Source organism: Chrysochloris asiatica, unplaced genomic scaffold (genome assembly GCF_000296735.1).
Source record: "Chrysochloris asiatica unplaced genomic scaffold, ChrAsi1.0 scaffold00034, whole genome shotgun sequence".
Classification (NCBI taxonomy): domain Eukaryota; kingdom Metazoa; phylum Chordata; class Mammalia; order Afrosoricida; family Chrysochloridae; genus Chrysochloris; species Chrysochloris asiatica.
In genome coordinates this window covers 11,990,802-12,007,262 of record NW_006408552.1, presented here as the reverse complement: position 1 = coordinate 12,007,262, position 16,461 = coordinate 11,990,802, and the positions used below count along the sequence as shown (strand labels likewise).

Here is a 16,461-nt window from a genome sequence, read left to right as displayed (position 1 = left end):
GCATTTGAGTTCCAAGCCGCGTCGGACCTCGCGTAGGCGCAGTTGGCGTGGTCTCCGAGATCCTGAGGCGAGGCGGGCTCTCGGCTGGCAACTACCCGGGCCTACTTGAGCGAATCGTATTCCGCGCTCGATTATCCCTGTCTGGTTATGCGAAGCGCCGGCGCCGTTTACTGCGCTCCCGGCATACCCTGGGCGGCGGCGGCGGCGGCAGCGGCAGCGGCAGCGGCAGCAGAAGCAGAGCGTGTGCTGCGAACCCGCGGCGGGTAGGGGTGTGAGCGGCCAGAGAGTTGAGTGGAAGCCGGGCCGGCAGGCCGCCGCCGCCATGCAGGAAATAATCGCCAGTGTGGACCACATCAAGTTCGACTTGGAGATCGCGGTGGAGCAGCAGCTCGGGGCGCAGCCGCTGCCCTTCCCCGGCATGGACAGTAAGCGCGGGGCCGGGGCTGGCGGGCAGGACCAACTCGTTCCCAGGTCCCCTTCCGCTGGGATCCCGGACAGTTCCACCTTTGTTTCGGGTTTCCTCCCCTTGGTCCCGCGACTCCCTTTCCCTCGTTCCCCAATCCCCAGTCCGGAACTCCTCTCCTTAAGTGCCGAAACCCTTTAACCCTTGGTCCCTTGGTCCTTTTCTCTTCTGGGGCTAGAGCCCCTTCCTTCTCCCCCTTGGATCCTGGAGCCCTCCTTCGGATCTCCCATCCTCTGGAGGCCGTCCTAAGGTTATCTTTAGTAGGGCCGGACTGTCCGACTTTAAATAATTGTTGAATGTAGGCAGCTTCTCCTGGCTTGGAAATACGCCCCAAAGCTTCTTCAGCTGCAGGAAAGTACTAGGGGGCTCCCTATTTCTTAGGGATCCCCACCTCCAATTGGACAGCCACTTGTTTTCATCAAAACACTGGGTTGTTGGAGGCTTACTGAGGGAAGGACCACCTCTCTCTAGGAGATTCCCCACATCTCTCTCACCCCTAGTTCTGGATCTCCCTATGCTGCCTTTTTTCTGGGTCCTTCATTACACCCAGACCTCTGTTTCAGACTCTTTCTGGGTGATCATTCTGATTCCCCTCCCCCTCTCCCTCTGGTAGTTCCCATCTCTCTCCAGAGCTGCCCCTCCCACAGAGCAGTGGGATAGCTTTTACTACAAAAGAAATTGGCAGTTTTCTGTACTTATCTCTTCTCCCTGGACAATCTTGAAATCTAACACTTAATATTAAAGCTCAGAAGGCTCTTAGAGGCTCCACGGGGAAACTGCATCCTTGCTGGAGGATGGGTCTTGCCCGTGACTTCTCAGTACATGACAATGCCCCTGGCTTGTCTGTATTTTCCCATGCCCCCTGCCTGGGGATTGTGGCCTTGTTGTCTCATTGTCTGTGAACTGAGGGGATATCCCTGCAGTCTCAGAGGTCACCTTCCCAGTAAGAGACCTCCTGTCCTTGTGTGCTAGAGAATGCCTCTACCCAAGACACCTGCATCAGCCAGCCTTAATTTGTAGAGGTACAACAAATCCTGCTACTGTGGAACATGCCTCGTACACTGTTCACATTTGGATACACATTAAGCACTCTCTTCCCCAGTGATTGACCCAGGATCATGACATACTTGCACACACACACGTCCGAGCCTTCCCCTGTGTTGATGACACCGCTTGTGGTCGTGGGACCACCTATGTGGGGTAGCTCTTCCTTCCACCCTTCTCCCACTTGGACCACATGTTTGTGAGTCTTTGAGGGCAGGCTCAGCAATGAGGGGCCCACATACCTGTCCTAGGGTAGGCCCGGGACACGCCCAGTCTCAGTCCAGTTCATGGACTGAGAAGTGGAAGGTGCCTTTAGCACCCATTGCCAGTATGTGAGGACTCCTGGTGTGTCGCTGTAGGATCAGCACTGGATTGTAATCTACAAGGTGGAAAGTTCAAACCCACCAGCTGCTCCTCAGAAACCCTATACAGGGTCTCTATGAGTTGGAACCAACTTGACTGCACTTAACAACAATCACCTGTATGTGAAGGGACCACCTGTATATGGTGCAGTGCTTAAGTGTTCAGCTGCTACTCAAAAGGTCTGTCATTCAAGCCCACCTGCCCCTCTGGGAGAAAGATGTGGCAGTCTACTTCTAAATGAGGACAACCCTGGAACCTCTCTGGGTCCGTTCTGTTCTGGAGTCAAGAGTCAACTCCACAGCACCAGGTTTAGTTTTGGTTTGGGGACTTGGATGTGATGTTGTGTGGCGGGTAGAGCCTCATCTAAATGCCCAGCAAGGCCTCAGCCTCCTGTCTGTGTGTCCACTGCATTTCCCCCTTCAGACTAGGCCGAGCTCTGCACTAAGGCATGATTTTCTTACCCTAGTTGCTTAAAATCCAGTTCCAAGAGCAGATTTCTAGCTTTCAGGAATGAAGCAGGTTCTTAATCCCTAAAAAGAACAAAGGTCCAGACAAAAAGAAATACACAAATGATATGCTTTCAATGAATGACAAAGTGACTCCCTGAGTCCCAGGGTCTATGATGAGAAGTCCATACTAGCGCAGTCTGCCTATATTGGAGCATTTGGATGTTGCTGTGTGTTAGTTAGCAAGGAGAGATGGCAGTTGACTTCAGGGGTGCCCATGATGGAGGTTCAGCAGTTCTAAAATGCCTGCAGGAGAAAAAACTTTATGGAGCCCCAAACTAAACCCGTTGGTGTCCCATTGACCCCGTCTCATGGTGACCCCAGGTATGTCAGTGCAGAACTGTGCTTCACAAGCTTTTCACTGACTGATTTTTGGAAGTTGCGCACCAGGCCTTTCATCCAAGGCGCGTTGGAGTGGAGCAGCTGAGAGCGTTCACTGTGTGCGCCGCCCAGGGGTGCCTGTTTGTGGAGCCGGGGGCGGTTGACTCTGATGAGCAAGTCCCTGGCTTGTGTGGACGGTGGGACCCCAGGAGTCACTGCCTACATTCTTCTCTTGCTCTCTCTCCTGAGCGGGAAGGACTGTGCTCCCTTAAGAATTGTGGCTTTGGTGTGGCACTAGAGGATAAGCCCAGAATGGCAAGGTCAGTTTAAACTACAGGTTTGCGGTTCACCACCATCAGCTGCTCCTTGGAAACCCTATATAGGGTCACTATGGTCGGAACCAACTCCATGGCACTTAAGAACAAATTGCACATTCAAACCCACACTGCTTCTGCATCTACACTGTGCCCTTTTCATCTGGAATACCGCCCCAGGGGTGCACACCTCTCTCAAACCTCCTCCACCCAGTCCCCACTCGCTGGTTTGTACTACCTGGGAGACCAGTCCCTCCCTCGGCCACTGGTTAACATGTGTGGGAATTAACCTTCCTGGAACATACAGCTGGGGGTAATTAACTTCTGTGACCTCCCTTCCACCCACTTGTAACTCTTTGAAACCGTCTTGTGTATAGTAGGCGCTTAAAGCACCAAGTAAATGGCTGGTCTCCATGATCATGTCTCACTTTGTGGGGATGACTAGAATAACCGGCTCTTTCCTCCTGACCCAATCGAGCTTTGTGGGGGGTGGGTTCTTTGTGTGTGTGTGTGTGTGTGTGTGTGTGTGTGTGTGTGTGTGTGTGTATGTCTGTGTGTGACACTCTGCTGTAACCTGAACCCTTCACAGGTTAAAAGTCTGAAAGCATCCCTCCCACCCTATTCGGACGAAACCAAAAGGGATTGCATTTAGCTTCGTGTGACTTTCTCCTTTTCTTTCCTTTCTACAGAGTCGGGGGCTGCTGTCTGCGAGTTCTTTCTGAAAGCTGCCTGCAGCAAAGGTAACAGTCTGGCTCCTGGGTGCCCTCCCGCACAGTCCATCATGTCTCTTGGTGCTGTTGTTTTCTGTAGAAAGCCATGTCCCTGGGTGAGGATGGGGTTTGGCAAGGAGAGGACGTGATGGAGAGTCCTGCCTGGAGAGTCAAATGGGCCTGAGCCAGTGCTGAGGCTGACAGCTCACCTCACTAGCACCCTCTCCTGCTCCCTGACCTAGACAGCATTACCCTATAGGGTCCATAGGAGTCAGAATCAACTTTAAACTGATGGTTCTTGGTTGTTTTTAGCTATTAAAATTAAGAACGTTTGCTTGTGACCCATCTTAAGGTCATGTGGTTTTGGACTGGTGGCATTGCCCCACCTGCTGGGACGTGCATCTTTAGGCCGTACCCACTCCTCACTCGTCCATCTTCCTCGCCAGGGGGCATGTGCCCATTCCGCCACATAAGTGGCGAGAAGACGGTGGTGTGCAAACACTGGCTGCGGGGCCTGTGCAAGAAGGGTGATCAGTGCGAGTTTCTACACGAGTACGACATGACCAAGATGCCCGAGTGCTACTTCTACTCCAAATTCGGTAAGCGCCGAGGCCTGCAGAGCTCTATCACCGTCACCTCCTCCCAGCCTCCCATGAGAAGTGGGGGACCGTGTCTGTTCTCTCTCGGAATCCCCAGCGTCTTTGTTAGGCACTCAAGTCCCCAGGGAGGTGTGGAGTGAAGATGCTCACTTGGTGCCCCTTGGAGCTGGTTGCTGCCTCGTGTCTGCGTGGGTTGGGAGACTCATGAGGGTCCAGCAGTGAGGGTGTAAGCCATGGAGCTGATTGCAGCCTTGCATCTGCTCCCAGTGGCCTTCCGTAATCAGCCACTCGAGCCTGGGTTCTCCTTTCTCTCTGGGAATGGATCCTGGTGTCTTAGTTCCCTGCTGCTGCTGTAGCAGATATACCACGAGCATGTGGCTTTAAGGACCAGCATTGTCTCTTCTCATAGATCTAGAGATTAAAAGTTGAGATCAGGGTCTTGCCACGTAGGTTCTACCTGTGGATCTCTCACCTAGTGGTGACTGCCGATGTCCTTTACTTATCAGCCAGCTTCCTGTGCTCAGCCCTGTGTCTCTTCCACTCTTAGAACTCAAAGGGAGTTCTAAGTATAGGAGCCAGGCTGACATGCGTGGTGCTGATCTCATCATTGATGAAGAAAACACTTTTTCTAATCATGGGCTTAGGGTTTCTACACAGCTTGGTTGTTGTTATGTGCTTTCGAGTTGATTCCGACTCATAGCAACCCAGTATAGAGTTTCCAAGGAGTGGCTGGTGAGTTTGAACTGCCAGCTTTGCAATTCAAACCGATCTGTGGTCGAGTGCTTATCCAACAGCACCACATATAGCTTTGGGGGGATGTTATTCAACCCATCCTTTGGAGTGATAGCTTCACAGTCCTTAACTACCCTTAGGATAAGGATTCCATGGGCTGCCTCAGTGCTCGAGTGGTGTGGTGGGGACAGTGGGACTGGGCTGTTGTGCTTTCTGGTGGGATGGAATCTGCTGGAGTACTTCCCAGGGCAAGACTCGGGTGGTCAGTGTGTGCTCCAGGGCTGACATGAGGCTTCCAAGGAGGAGCCAAGGCCCCAGACGCTGTGGGAGGCCATGGGCGCCTACATACTGGATTGGGGAGCTGTGGGCTTTTGTCTGTTGTTGTTGTTTATGTCAGTTCTAACCCACAGCAACCTAAATAGGGTTTCCGAGGAGCGACTGGTAAGCTTGCAGTCCAGCACATTAACCCACAGTGCCACACCAGGACTCCCTTGTCCGTAGAGACGTTGATTATTTCTGTGTCCCTCAGGCTTGGCCGCTGGCTCATTGATGGTGACGGTGACCCTGTAGTATAACGGCAGCGTACATGGGGAAGGAAGCCAGGGCACAGACAGATCAAAGATCAGTAGGCCCCAGCTTCCTGCGCCTCCTCCTCCGGAATGGGCAGTGGCTCCTCCAAAGGCAGTGGGCCCTTGTCTGCATAGTCCACACTCACACACACAAGTTGACGCTCTCCCGGGGCCAGGCTGTGGAGGACGTCAGCAGTGATGAGGCTCGTGGGGACAGTGGTTGGGGGGCCATGGTGGTGGTGGGTTCAGCTGGGGGACTTCTGGGCCGAGGGCAGGCAGAGTGGAGAAGCCAGGTGACTAGAGAGGACAAGACTTGGGAGGCGCCAGCAGGACCGGGGATTATGTCAGAATTGGGGTGAGTTTTAGCAGGAGGGGACGTAATTGGATGTACATGCTCTGTGGTACTATGGATGAGAGAAGGGCACCCAGCTAAGTGGTGTCTTGTCATTGGGTGAGAGGGTAGGATGATGGCCAGCTGGGTCAGCTGCTCCACAGAGGTACAAATTGCCTTTACTTTGGTCCTTAACGGCAGAGCTCCTCCAGCCATTTCCCGGTCTCCCATCTCCCTGGTGTGTCCCTCCACTGACCTCTGAGAGCCGAGTTGGAGTGGAAGGAGGTGTTACTTGGAGCGGGCCTGCACCAGACTCTGTCAATGGGTGCGCCTTTACAGCCCTTGGTGTAGAAACCAGCCTAGCACAGGCCCCTGCCAAGGCCCTGGAGCCAGCCAGCTGGGCTTGGGTACCAGGCCTGCCTGGCTCTTCCTGGTCGTGCTGTGGCCAGCCCCCAGTGGACTCCTGTCTGCCTTTTCCTGCAGGGGAGTGTAGCAACAAGGAGTGCCCCTTCCTGCACATCGACCCAGAGTCCAAGATCAAGGACTGCCCTTGGTATGACCGCGGCTTCTGCAAGCATGGTAGGTGTCAGTATGCCAGCCCCAGGAAGGCCCGCTCCTTCTCTGCCATGTGACCCTGAGGCTGCCAGGACCCTCACCTATCCCATTTTGGGGTATAGGGCGTTCAGGGGCTGGAGAGGCACGCTCATACCCTGGCATGCCCTGTAGGCTATGTCTTGCCCGCACTTTGCTTATGACGACGAGGCAGAGACTGTGTTTGTGTCTTCCACTTGCTATCTGCATCCCAGGGGGCAGTCAGGCCAAGCTCTAGCGGCAAAGTGGGCACAAGGGTGCCCCCGTGAGATGGCCTGTGTGACCCGGCACTTGGCTCTGCAGGTCCCCTGTGCAGACACAGACACACACGGAGAGTCATCTGTGTGAATTACCTCGTGGGATTCTGTCCGGAAGGGCCCTCGTGTAAATTCATGCAGTGAGTAGTCAGTGCGCCTCCCCCACCTGTGCCATCCTCTTCAGCGGTCCAGCAGCCTTTGGTCCTGGGTGCAGGGCAATGGAATGGGCGGAGAGCGCTCCCTCATCACCGAGGTGGGAATTGGGTGAAACTCTGGGCCCCATAAAGACTTCCAGTCTTGGGTGTCATTAAGGGAGCTTAGGGACTTCATGACCACGGCCTCGGGGCAGGGAGCTAACATGCAGGTCTTCCTGTTGCTGGTCATGTGCCCCACCGCCGCCACTGCAGTACATTGAGTAACTTAACAAGCCTGGGAGAACCCTGATTCACACATGGCCTCGGGGTGGGACAGGTCACCTTTTCCTCTGAGCTCAGAGCAGCCTATCCCTCTGGTGACTGTGGCCTGGGATGGGGAATGGGACCTGTGAAGTAGATCAGTCTCCCCACTTCCCACATTACACACTCTAGTGCCACAACCACCTGCAGTTGGTCAGGGACCCCCAGGCCCTCAGCAGATTGAGTGAGTGGCTAGAGCCTTGGCCCCGTCCCTTAGCTGAGTGCAAGGCACCCTGGCCAGAGGAGTGGGGCGAGGTGCTGGGACTTGAGTTGGCCCCTAAGGGAAGGCGTGTATTGGGGGCTTCTGTGCACGTGGCCTGCTCATTCCCTAAGACCACCAGGGGCTGTTTCCTTTATTTCCCTGAGCCTCACCTGCCCCAGCCTCTCAGCTTGACCCCAGCAGAGCGGTGTTTGAACCCAGGCCCATCAGCTCAGTCCTTTCTGCTGTTGCCGAGACCTCCCAGGCGCATTGCTGAGCGCTGCCCCACCTACCTCGCCTGAGTTCAGCAGTGTGCCCCGGGTGGGTCTCCTCTCATCTCCTTCTCTTCTCGCCCTGTCTGCCTGCCTGCTGACCAGCCCTCGCTTTGAACTGCCCATGGGAGCCACCGAGCAGCCCCCACTGCCGCAGCAGACGCAGCCTCCAACCAAGGTACCGTGCCCACCCAGCACGCAGCCCCTCAGTGCCACTTCACTGTGTGGCACCTGAGACACAGGTCGCAGGCCTCATGAGGGGAGGGATGAGCATCGGGAGCCCAGCAGAAAATTTGGGGCCTGTGTGCTAAGGCAGACTTTCCACCTGGCTTCTCTGCCCATCTGATCTGGAAAATTCTAGAATCCAGGACCTGGAATGACAGGCAGATGTCTGTGTAAACATCTGAATGTGACAGGCTGCCCATGTAGAGGTAGGACATCTACTCTGGATTCCGGGTCAGACCTGCCTTTACAGATTATAGATGGGAAGCTCCCTGAGGGGCCACCACTAGGCAAGAGTGGACCTGGGTTGTTGCTCCTGTGTGCAGGCTCCTGACCACGGGCCTGAGGACTGGGAGGGACTGGGAAAGGAGGGCTGCAGGACCAGCTGGCTCCAGTGTTCCATACACAGGCTCCTGTCAGGCATTCAGCCTGTCCCCACCAGCATGAGAGGCCTAATGGGTAACCTCCCCTTCACCACCAAGGGTCTCTAGCTTAGGGGCACAGGAAGGGCTGGCTGCCTAGGGTGTGCTAGACAGGGTCTGAGGAAGCCTCACCCACCCATCTTGAAGCCTTTGAGCTGACTGGGCCCTCTTCAGTGCTAGAGGCTGAGCAATAGAGGGACATGGCTCAGGTCCCAGCGGAGCAGGCCCACCTTCAGGAGGTTGTAGCAGAAATCAAATAGAACTTCTCTTGAGAAAAGCCAGGAGTTTCTGGTGTGGGTACAGCTGTGATGACTCAAAGTCTCTAGTTTGGCATTCGTGCTTGAGGGGCCAGAAGCCCCCGTGGTTGGGAGGTGGTCCAGCTGGGGAGTCCCAGCACAGGAGTGCCCCGCCCCAGCCCCAGGCCAGCGAGTCAGGCTCCAACTGTTTTTCTGTGACTGTTGCTCGCAGTGTAGGCTGCTAAACATCTGGCTGAACCAAGCGTTCATCCTGACCTGAAGCTAGAACCAGAGAAACCAAAGTAAGGCCTGACCAAACCCGCGCCCCTCCCAGAGACCTCCTGTCTTCTTGGTGTTTTCTGTTCCACTTTTCTTTTCCGTTTCTGTGTGTCTGCATGGTGTTTTTCGGGCAGTGGCTCCTGAACAAGGTGCCGAGGGAGCTTCTCTCCCTGCTGCTCAGGCAGGAGAAGCCCACCTTTTCTTCTCCCGTCCCCTTCGGTAGTCTGCGTGCACGCGTTTTCCGCGGTAAAACCGTGTTGTGTGACTCTTTCCAGCAAAGTAACAATCCGCCATTACAAAGGTCGTCCTCCTTGATCCAGTTAACGAGTCAGAACTCTTCTCCCAACCAGCAGAGAGCCCCGCAGGTCATTGGGGTCATGCAGAGTCAAAACAGCAGTGCAGGCAACCGGGGACCCCGGCCGCTGGAGCAGGTCACCTGTTACAAGGTGAGTCCGGGATGGGGGGACAGGGCTGGAGGCGGGAGGTCTTCAGCTCTTCTCAGGGCTCATGCCCACCTTCACCAGACATGAAATCGTCTTTTCCCCAACTTGACTGTAAGATCGAGGTGGGCTATTGCAGTGGGCGGACACCTGCCTACTTCCTTCCTACTATGATAAACCAAGGCAAGGGAACTGTGACAGGTGCACTGCTGAGTGGATCGTGCTTGCAAGAGAGGGAGTACCTTTAGGAAGGAGGCTAGGACATACCACCTGGGTGGAGAGGCAGTCCTGAGTCCTGTCTGGCCCAGCAGCAGCCTTAACTTCCCCAAGCAAGCTCCAGGGTACAGGACAGAACCTGTGCCTACTCAAGAGGCATCTGGTAAGCACTGCTCCACGTGACTGGAACACTCAGGAGGGAGAGGCGAGCTGGAAGACACCTGCTAGGAAACTTTGGCTCATTCTTGGCTCTAGATACAAGGGGGGGTGGGGGGATCCCTTCAACATTTATCACTGGCTTGGCCCTTCATTGGAAGCTTGGGCCTGCACTCATGCCCTTGGGGAGGGCTACAAAGCTGCAGACTCAGATTCCTAACCTAAAGTAAGACCTGTGATGGAAGGGCCACACAGAATTCCCAGAGCTCAAGTGCCACAGAATGAGTTCATAATTAAAAATCACGATGCGTACTAGTAAACACTCACCAGCAACTTAACTAAACTCCCAAAGACCAGATTCTGGGATTGTTAGGCTTGAAATTGTAAATTAGTACATGGTTTTTGTTTTTAAAAAAAAATTTTTTTTTTTGATGATGCATATTTTAGGATACAAAGTAAGTGCCCTCTGATTCTTCCCACTGTCCCAAAACGGTCAGTTTATTGTGTTCACTTCAGCTCTCCAGCCTTTTGGATATAGTGCCTTTACACTCACAAATCCCTAAGGGAAACCCCATGTGGAGAGCTGAACTGATTCCACATACATACACGTGTATCGTTTCAACTCTTGACACTTAAGATTGTCATGAGCAGTTATTAGCATCCATGTTTAGAAGCAGATCTGAGTCTAAAGGCTTCTTCTGAGAAGGTTCATACAACTTGCCCTCCAGGCAGGTAGAGCCCCTCGGTTCTTCTGAGAAAAGGCTGCGATGGTCTGGGGAGCAGGTAGCTAGATGCACTGCTGGTGCCCTGAGGGGTGGAGTGGAGGAAGCCAGCACAGTGGGACGCTTGCTCCTTACATAGGAGATAGGAGGTGGTGGGCAGGTGCTGGGGTCTGCGGGCATTAGATGGGTCCATTCTCTGTCCAGTGAGGCAACAGGCAGTGTGGCTGCTGCCTTGCCCCACGTCAGCAGTATTACACAGGGGCCTCTCCCAAGTCCTGATATTCTTAGAGTGGGTGGGTTTGCTGGGGCAGCTGTGGAGGCTGAGGGATGTGGGAGTGCTGTGAGCAGCCCTGGAGGCCCTCCCTAGGCCACTCACCAAAGAGCCACTTGTCCACCCAAAAGTCACACCTAGAGAGAATTTATTTGGAGCAGGGACTGGGCAGTCAGTGTAGCCACTGGCTACTCCCTTTACTTCTTGAGGCGTGGCTGGAAAGAAACACCAGGGAAGGGTCTGGGTGAGGCAGGCAGTGCTAGAGTTATGAGAGGGTATTTTACTGTGTTCAGCATCCAAGCCTAACCACTGTCCCATCACTGACTTAGACTTGTCCCGGGGTAGCATAGGCAGGTGTGAGTTGAGCTAGGCGGAAATGCAGTGCAGGGAGCTCTCAGGCCCAGCAGTATCTTCTCTGGGGCTATCCTTCCCTCATCCTGCCAGGGAGCCTGGCACTGTAGAGGTAAGTGACTGACGTGCTCCATGGTGACATTCACTAGGTGGGGGTGGGCCCCAGTGATGGAGTCCAGTGGAATGGTGGTGGTGGTCCTCACTGCCTTTCGTGAGGAGCCCCCGCCCCAGCCTGCTGGGTGGTGGGCACTACCTGAGGTGGAAGGCCAGTTTCAACCCTGCTGTTTTTGTCTCCTCCCTTCTTTGCTGTTTCCAGTGTGGTGAGAAAGGACACTACGCCAACAGATGCACCAAAGGCCACTTGGCCTTTCTCAGTGGACAGTGACAGCAGCTGGAGCCACCTCAGAGCAGCCTGAGGGATCTGTTGTTTGGGCCCCCCTCAGGCCATCCTTGGGGCCGTGCTTTACTGTTGGGTGCCTGTGTCCGTACTGTCCTGGTGAGAGGTGACAGGCACAGGGGCAGTGGCTGTGGAGCTCCCTATCTTTTTGTAAAGGGCATGGCCTCCACTTGGGCCCCTGAAGCTGGCATCTTGTTTGTCTGGATGCGCCCTCCTCCCGGGAGGGAGGCTGGTACTGGGAAGAGCCTGTGCTGTGCCTTTGTGTGGAAGGTAGCCGTCCCCTCAGGGCCTCATTAAATACCAGTTCATAAGAACACAGGGGCCTCAGATAGCTCAGAACTTTAGCCAGGCCAGGCCAGCCTCCTGTGTGACCTGCTGAAACCAACAGCCGTACCTGTTAACGTGATGAGGACAAAGTGGTCCATGGCGGCAGCAGCTGGGTGCAGGGATCTCTCCTCGGCTTTTCTCCTGAGACACCTGCAAGACCACCTTCACCAGATGACCTCACCCACCCTGCTCCATTGGCACCCTGTCCACACATGTGCCATTGGCTGGTGAAGGAGGCCACTCTGTCCTGTGCCTGGAAAATGTGAAACCTTTAGCTACAACCTGCTGGGCCAGTGGGCCTGTCCAAGTTCAAGTTACAAGGACAATTTTTATAAGCTTGATTAAAACTTGTTTTCTAAACCATGTCTCATTCCTTTGGGGCCTTCAAGCTGAGGCACCTGGATAGCACGAACCTGAAATGTGGGTACTTTGTTCTCTTTCAACAAACATGCCTTGTACAGAGAAAGACATTTGTTACCTATAGCTTGATGAAGCCTGGGTTTATGAGGCGCCACCAGAGGAGTCCTGGTGCAGTGCTGAAGGAAAAGCACTCCGCCACAAGGTCACTTTGAACTGCACAGTCGGTGGTTCAAACTCACCAGCTGCTCAGAAACCCTATACAAAGTCAACTATGAGTCAGAACCAACTCTACAACACTTAACCAATGGGACTGACCGTTCAGCTACTGGATGACCTGCTGATTCAAACACAGCAGAGACCCTCACACTTCCTTGCAGTTTGTGCTGGCCACTCACTCAACAAGAAACTAAGACTTTACCAGAAGGGCCTCACTGCTACATGCAGCCTTAAGGGAAACTCTGGCTTAGTCGGTAACCACCTAGTGACCCTAAGAAACAAAGGAAACAAATGGCATCTGGTCACCCGCAGAAAGGCCTGTCTTCATGCTTGCTTACATCGCCTGGTAAGGCCACCCCTACCACACACAGGGCTTCTTGGTGGCCAGCAGGGCAGGGTGCTCAAGGTGCTAGAAGCCTAGGGCCTCTGGCTTCTACTAAAGAAGTGCCTCCGGAGGTAGGGTGGTGCTGGGCGGCCTGGCGAGCTGCAGTCAGCACACATACCTGTCACCTTTTATTGGGCATTACATTTCAGAGAGGGTGTGAAAGGGCTGTTCCTCCAGGGGGAGGGGTCAGGGCAAAGGGCCAGCCCAGTCAGGAATGCACACAGCGTCCTCTCAGTGATACTTCCGTAACCGCTCATGTTCTGAAGGAAGAAGAGAAAAAGTTTCTTAAAAGGTGTAGGAAGCCTAACACCAAACAGAAGCAGGTCATGTCATATGAAGCCATCCTGAGAACCACTTTGAGGAAATGACCCAGAACCCAAATCGGCAGACCTGGACACCCGTAGGCACCTTATGGGCTAATGTGTCCCCGGTCAGCCTCTTCCTTTCAGAATGGGACCATTTTTGAGTTGGTCCTTTAGGGAAGCCCTGGACACAAATTCCATTTCTTGGCACCTCCCACCAAACTCCTCTACTCCCACAGCACTGCACAGACACTACTTCCCTCTTCACAATGCATATTAGGGTGACTAAAGCCAAACTTTTCACCCACCTTTAGCAGAGCCCAGAGGATCTTAAAGAATACTGCTTAAATATTAACTACCTCAAGTCATCGTTAGTTTCCATGTCGTAATCATCTTTCCTCACAATTTCCACCCTTAATGTCCCCTATCTAGAACTGTGTTACTCAGTCCCTCCCTCCCTGTGGAGCACAAGTAAGGAGCACCAGGACCCTAGGCTGTAAGGTGAGTCACTAATTGGTGGCCAAGTCTAGCCAAGCAAACCAGTGCCTCCCTCACAAGTATTCCATCGACGGGCAGATGTTCAGGGATGGACACTCACTGAGTTCCTTATAAGAGAGGCAGTAGCTGAAAACCACGTAAGCTGTCAGCACCATGGACAACCCGGCGATGCTCCCCTTCTTCACGTTGATGTACTTGTTGTAATACCGATCGTAACCTGCAAGTAGAGGAGGCCATCAATGCCCCGCTCTGGTGCACGTTCTTCACAGTGAGAGGGCACACCAGGCTGAGGTGCGGAAGTGCGCTGGCCCCAAGCCACTCGCTACACTCACCGCTTGATAAAGCAGAAATGCCCCAACCGTGGGGCAGGGGCATAGGACCAGTATTAGCACGATCCAACGTCACCCCCACCTCCAGAATCAGGATGACTGAGGTGCTCCAGCCCCCAAGAAGGGTTGCTTGGCCATGGCCAGTGGGTCAGCCTGGCCCCCTGGGGGAGGAGGAAGGCTTCTGAATCTCCCCATGTGCTGACACTGCGCTCACAGTGAGAAAACATGCCCCTACTGCTGGGGGTTCACAGCCTGGTAGATGACGAAATGATCACAAAAAGTTACCGTTTTAAAAACAACTAAGGAAAATTAGAAAGGGGCAGGCAGTACAGGGCTTTGAGAGTGTGGATGGGTCACGGTTACCTTCCCCTATCCCATGTCCCCGAGAAGGGTAGAGTGGACAGACAGATCACAGACAGGATGGAACATGGCACACACAAGACTAAAGAGCCTGGGTGGCCAGACGAAGAGACAGCACGACGAGGGGGCTTTACAGAGAAGGATGTGAGCAGCACTCATAGGCTTTCACAACAATTGCACATTGGAAGGATGGGCCATTTCAAATAGGCCTCGTGGAAGTTTCGCTGGAAGGGAGGTGGTCAGCATTATATGAAGGGGCTTCAAAAAGTTTATGGAAAAATTGCACTATCTGTTCATTCCATTTTTCCAGGAACCTTCTGAAGTCTTCTCATATTAGAAACCAATGCCCACTATGTTTCCAACTCACTTTCCGCTTCAAGAAGTTTTATGATAGGAAAATGCCCAGAGAGAGTTCTTTAAGGAGGCAGCAACAGAAATAATCAGGGAACCAGCCTCTGACAGAGCCAAGCAAACCTGGCGTTAAAGGGTCAACAAGCTCTCCCTGCCTGTCCCCAAAGGAAGGAAGGGAGAGCTCATGAGACATACATGCTTATGAGACACCAAGGCCTTTACCACCCAGATTAATTCGGGGCCAGTAGAGCCCTTGAGACCCAGGTCCATGAAGCTCTGACCTCTCCGAAAGGCTCCACCAATGCCTCTTGGGGTGTAGTCCCGCATCAGTATCCAGCTGGGAAGCTCCGCTAATTTGACTTCCATGAGTTTCTTCTCCTTCAGTGGTACTGAAAAGAGAAACACGTACAGGCCTGAAAAACCTCCCAAGAATTCAAATGGTAGCATTTCAAGGCGTTTATTCCAACCATTCAATAAAGCTGTCACCATGTACAGGCTGCACAGAAATCATGGCTTCAGAAAACTTCCTGGAAAAATCCAGTATCTTTTCATTCCATTTTTCCACATACTACTTGAAGCCCCCTTTTTAATAGTGACAGCTTTATTCATGACCAGTATAAGGTTTGAATGAAAGCCTGCTGGGAATGGCTAATAACTATAGAGCCAGGGCTGTGATGAACAGGCAACAAAGTAGAAGATAGAAATAACAGAGAAAGTAATACTTGTTTTACATATTTTAGCTCATTTGGTCTCCATAACAGTCCCACCAAGTAGTTGATGCCGTGATTTTACAGGAAGGAACGTAAACTTAGAGAGGATGGACAACTTAGGCAAAGTCACAAAGCACACAGGCAGTAGAAGCGGGACTCAATGCAGATCTGGGCCGTGATTCCTAGGCAATGTGCAGAACAGGCCAAGAAATATGGATGGAGCCCATCTGTGCTGGACTCTAAGGTGTCTGCTGACTAGATGCACATGTTTATTGGTGAAGGGCTTCAAGGCATACATGGGCTCACCCAAGAGATGCCAGCCTGAGTAGGTTCAGTAAAAGGAAGCAAAGGGAATTCTACCTGAATGGAATCTATCTGGGACCACAGAAGCACAAAGAACATACAAACTGTTCCAAGAAGTCAAGTAAGTTAGTATAAAGCCATTCCCAAAGATCCAGTGGGCCCCATGGGCCCAGACCATATTCCAATGAGTGTGTGGGAAGAAGGCAGTAAGGGCTCCTGATTGAGGCCTCTGCAGGCTAAGAATCAAACAGGCAGGGGAACACAGAGAAGGTGGAGCAGAGTGGGTCTGGGAGATGCTCAGTGTACGAATGGTCCTCACCCAAAAGACCAATTTTTCAAAACTTAGCAGGTATTCAAAGACCACTGTCCCCTCTTAAAGATGAGCAACCAGGGAAGAGCCAGACTAAATCACGCCAAAGTTTCTTCTCCATTTTGGGATCCAAGGAAAGGCTGAGGTTCCTTTAGAACCAGCTTCAAGTCCACCAAGAGAAATCCCGTTGGTCTCCTGATGCCTCTTGATCAGGGTTAAGGGCTTTCACACGGGCTGCATTCAGAAACATAGACCTCAACTTCCAATCTGCTATTGGCTGTCAAAAGACCCCAAGCGACAGGTGAAGGCATAAACGTGCATGGCTTTAGGGGCAATATTCAGCCTTATCCAATAAATAGGAAACACCTGTATGCTCAGCTGCAAACTGACAATTCAAGGGGTTCAAACCCACCAGTGGATCCACAAGATAAAGACATAGTAATCTGTTCCTGTAAGGATCACAGCCTAGAAAACCCTATGGGGCAATTCTACCTTGTCACATGGGGTCCCTATGAGTTAAAATCGATTTAATAGCACCTAAGGAGCACGGCACACAACAACAACAACAACAA

General features: G+C 53.0%; 2 protein-coding genes across 6 annotated transcripts in view; one reads left to right on the top strand and one right to left on the bottom strand.

Annotated features, from left to right (window-relative positions):
* Positions 1-183: 183 nt before the first annotated feature.
* Positions 184-11,426, top strand: CPSF4 (cleavage and polyadenylation specific factor 4, 30kDa). 3 transcript variants are annotated; one of them, XM_006859736.1, is made up of 8 exons: positions 184-425; positions 3,701-3,751; positions 4,168-4,320; positions 6,436-6,531; positions 6,847-6,940; positions 7,832-7,904; positions 9,236-9,331; positions 11,358-11,426. In XM_006859736.1, exons 1-8 carry the CDS (start codon positions 323-325, stop codon positions 11,424-11,426), a joined length of 735 nt encoding a protein of 244 aa, XP_006859798.1. In that variant the 5' UTR covers positions 184-322. The 3 variants fall into 3 exon arrangements, with proteins under 3 accessions (XP_006859798.1, XP_006859797.1, XP_006859799.1); XM_006859735.1 differs by having other exon boundaries at positions 9,161-9,331; XM_006859737.1 differs by having other exon boundaries at positions 238-425; positions 9,239-9,331.
* Positions 11,427-12,957: 1,531 nt separating this feature from the next.
* Positions 12,958-16,461, bottom strand: part of ATP5J2 (ATP synthase, H+ transporting, mitochondrial Fo complex, subunit F2) — a 5,199-nt gene continuing 1,695 nt past the window's right edge. The window contains exons 2-4 of one of the 3 annotated variants that reach the window (XM_006859738.1): positions 14,848-14,955; positions 13,627-13,743; positions 12,958-12,986 (exon numbers count right to left, since the gene is read on the bottom strand). In XM_006859738.1, the coding sequence (XP_006859800.1) occupies positions 12,958-12,986; positions 13,627-13,743; positions 14,848-14,955 (254 nt within the window). Of the gene's footprint in view, positions 12,987-13,626; positions 13,744-14,847; positions 14,959-16,461 lie in introns of all 3 variants that reach the window. The other 2 variants (XM_006859739.1, XM_006859740.1) reach the window with 2 other exon arrangements.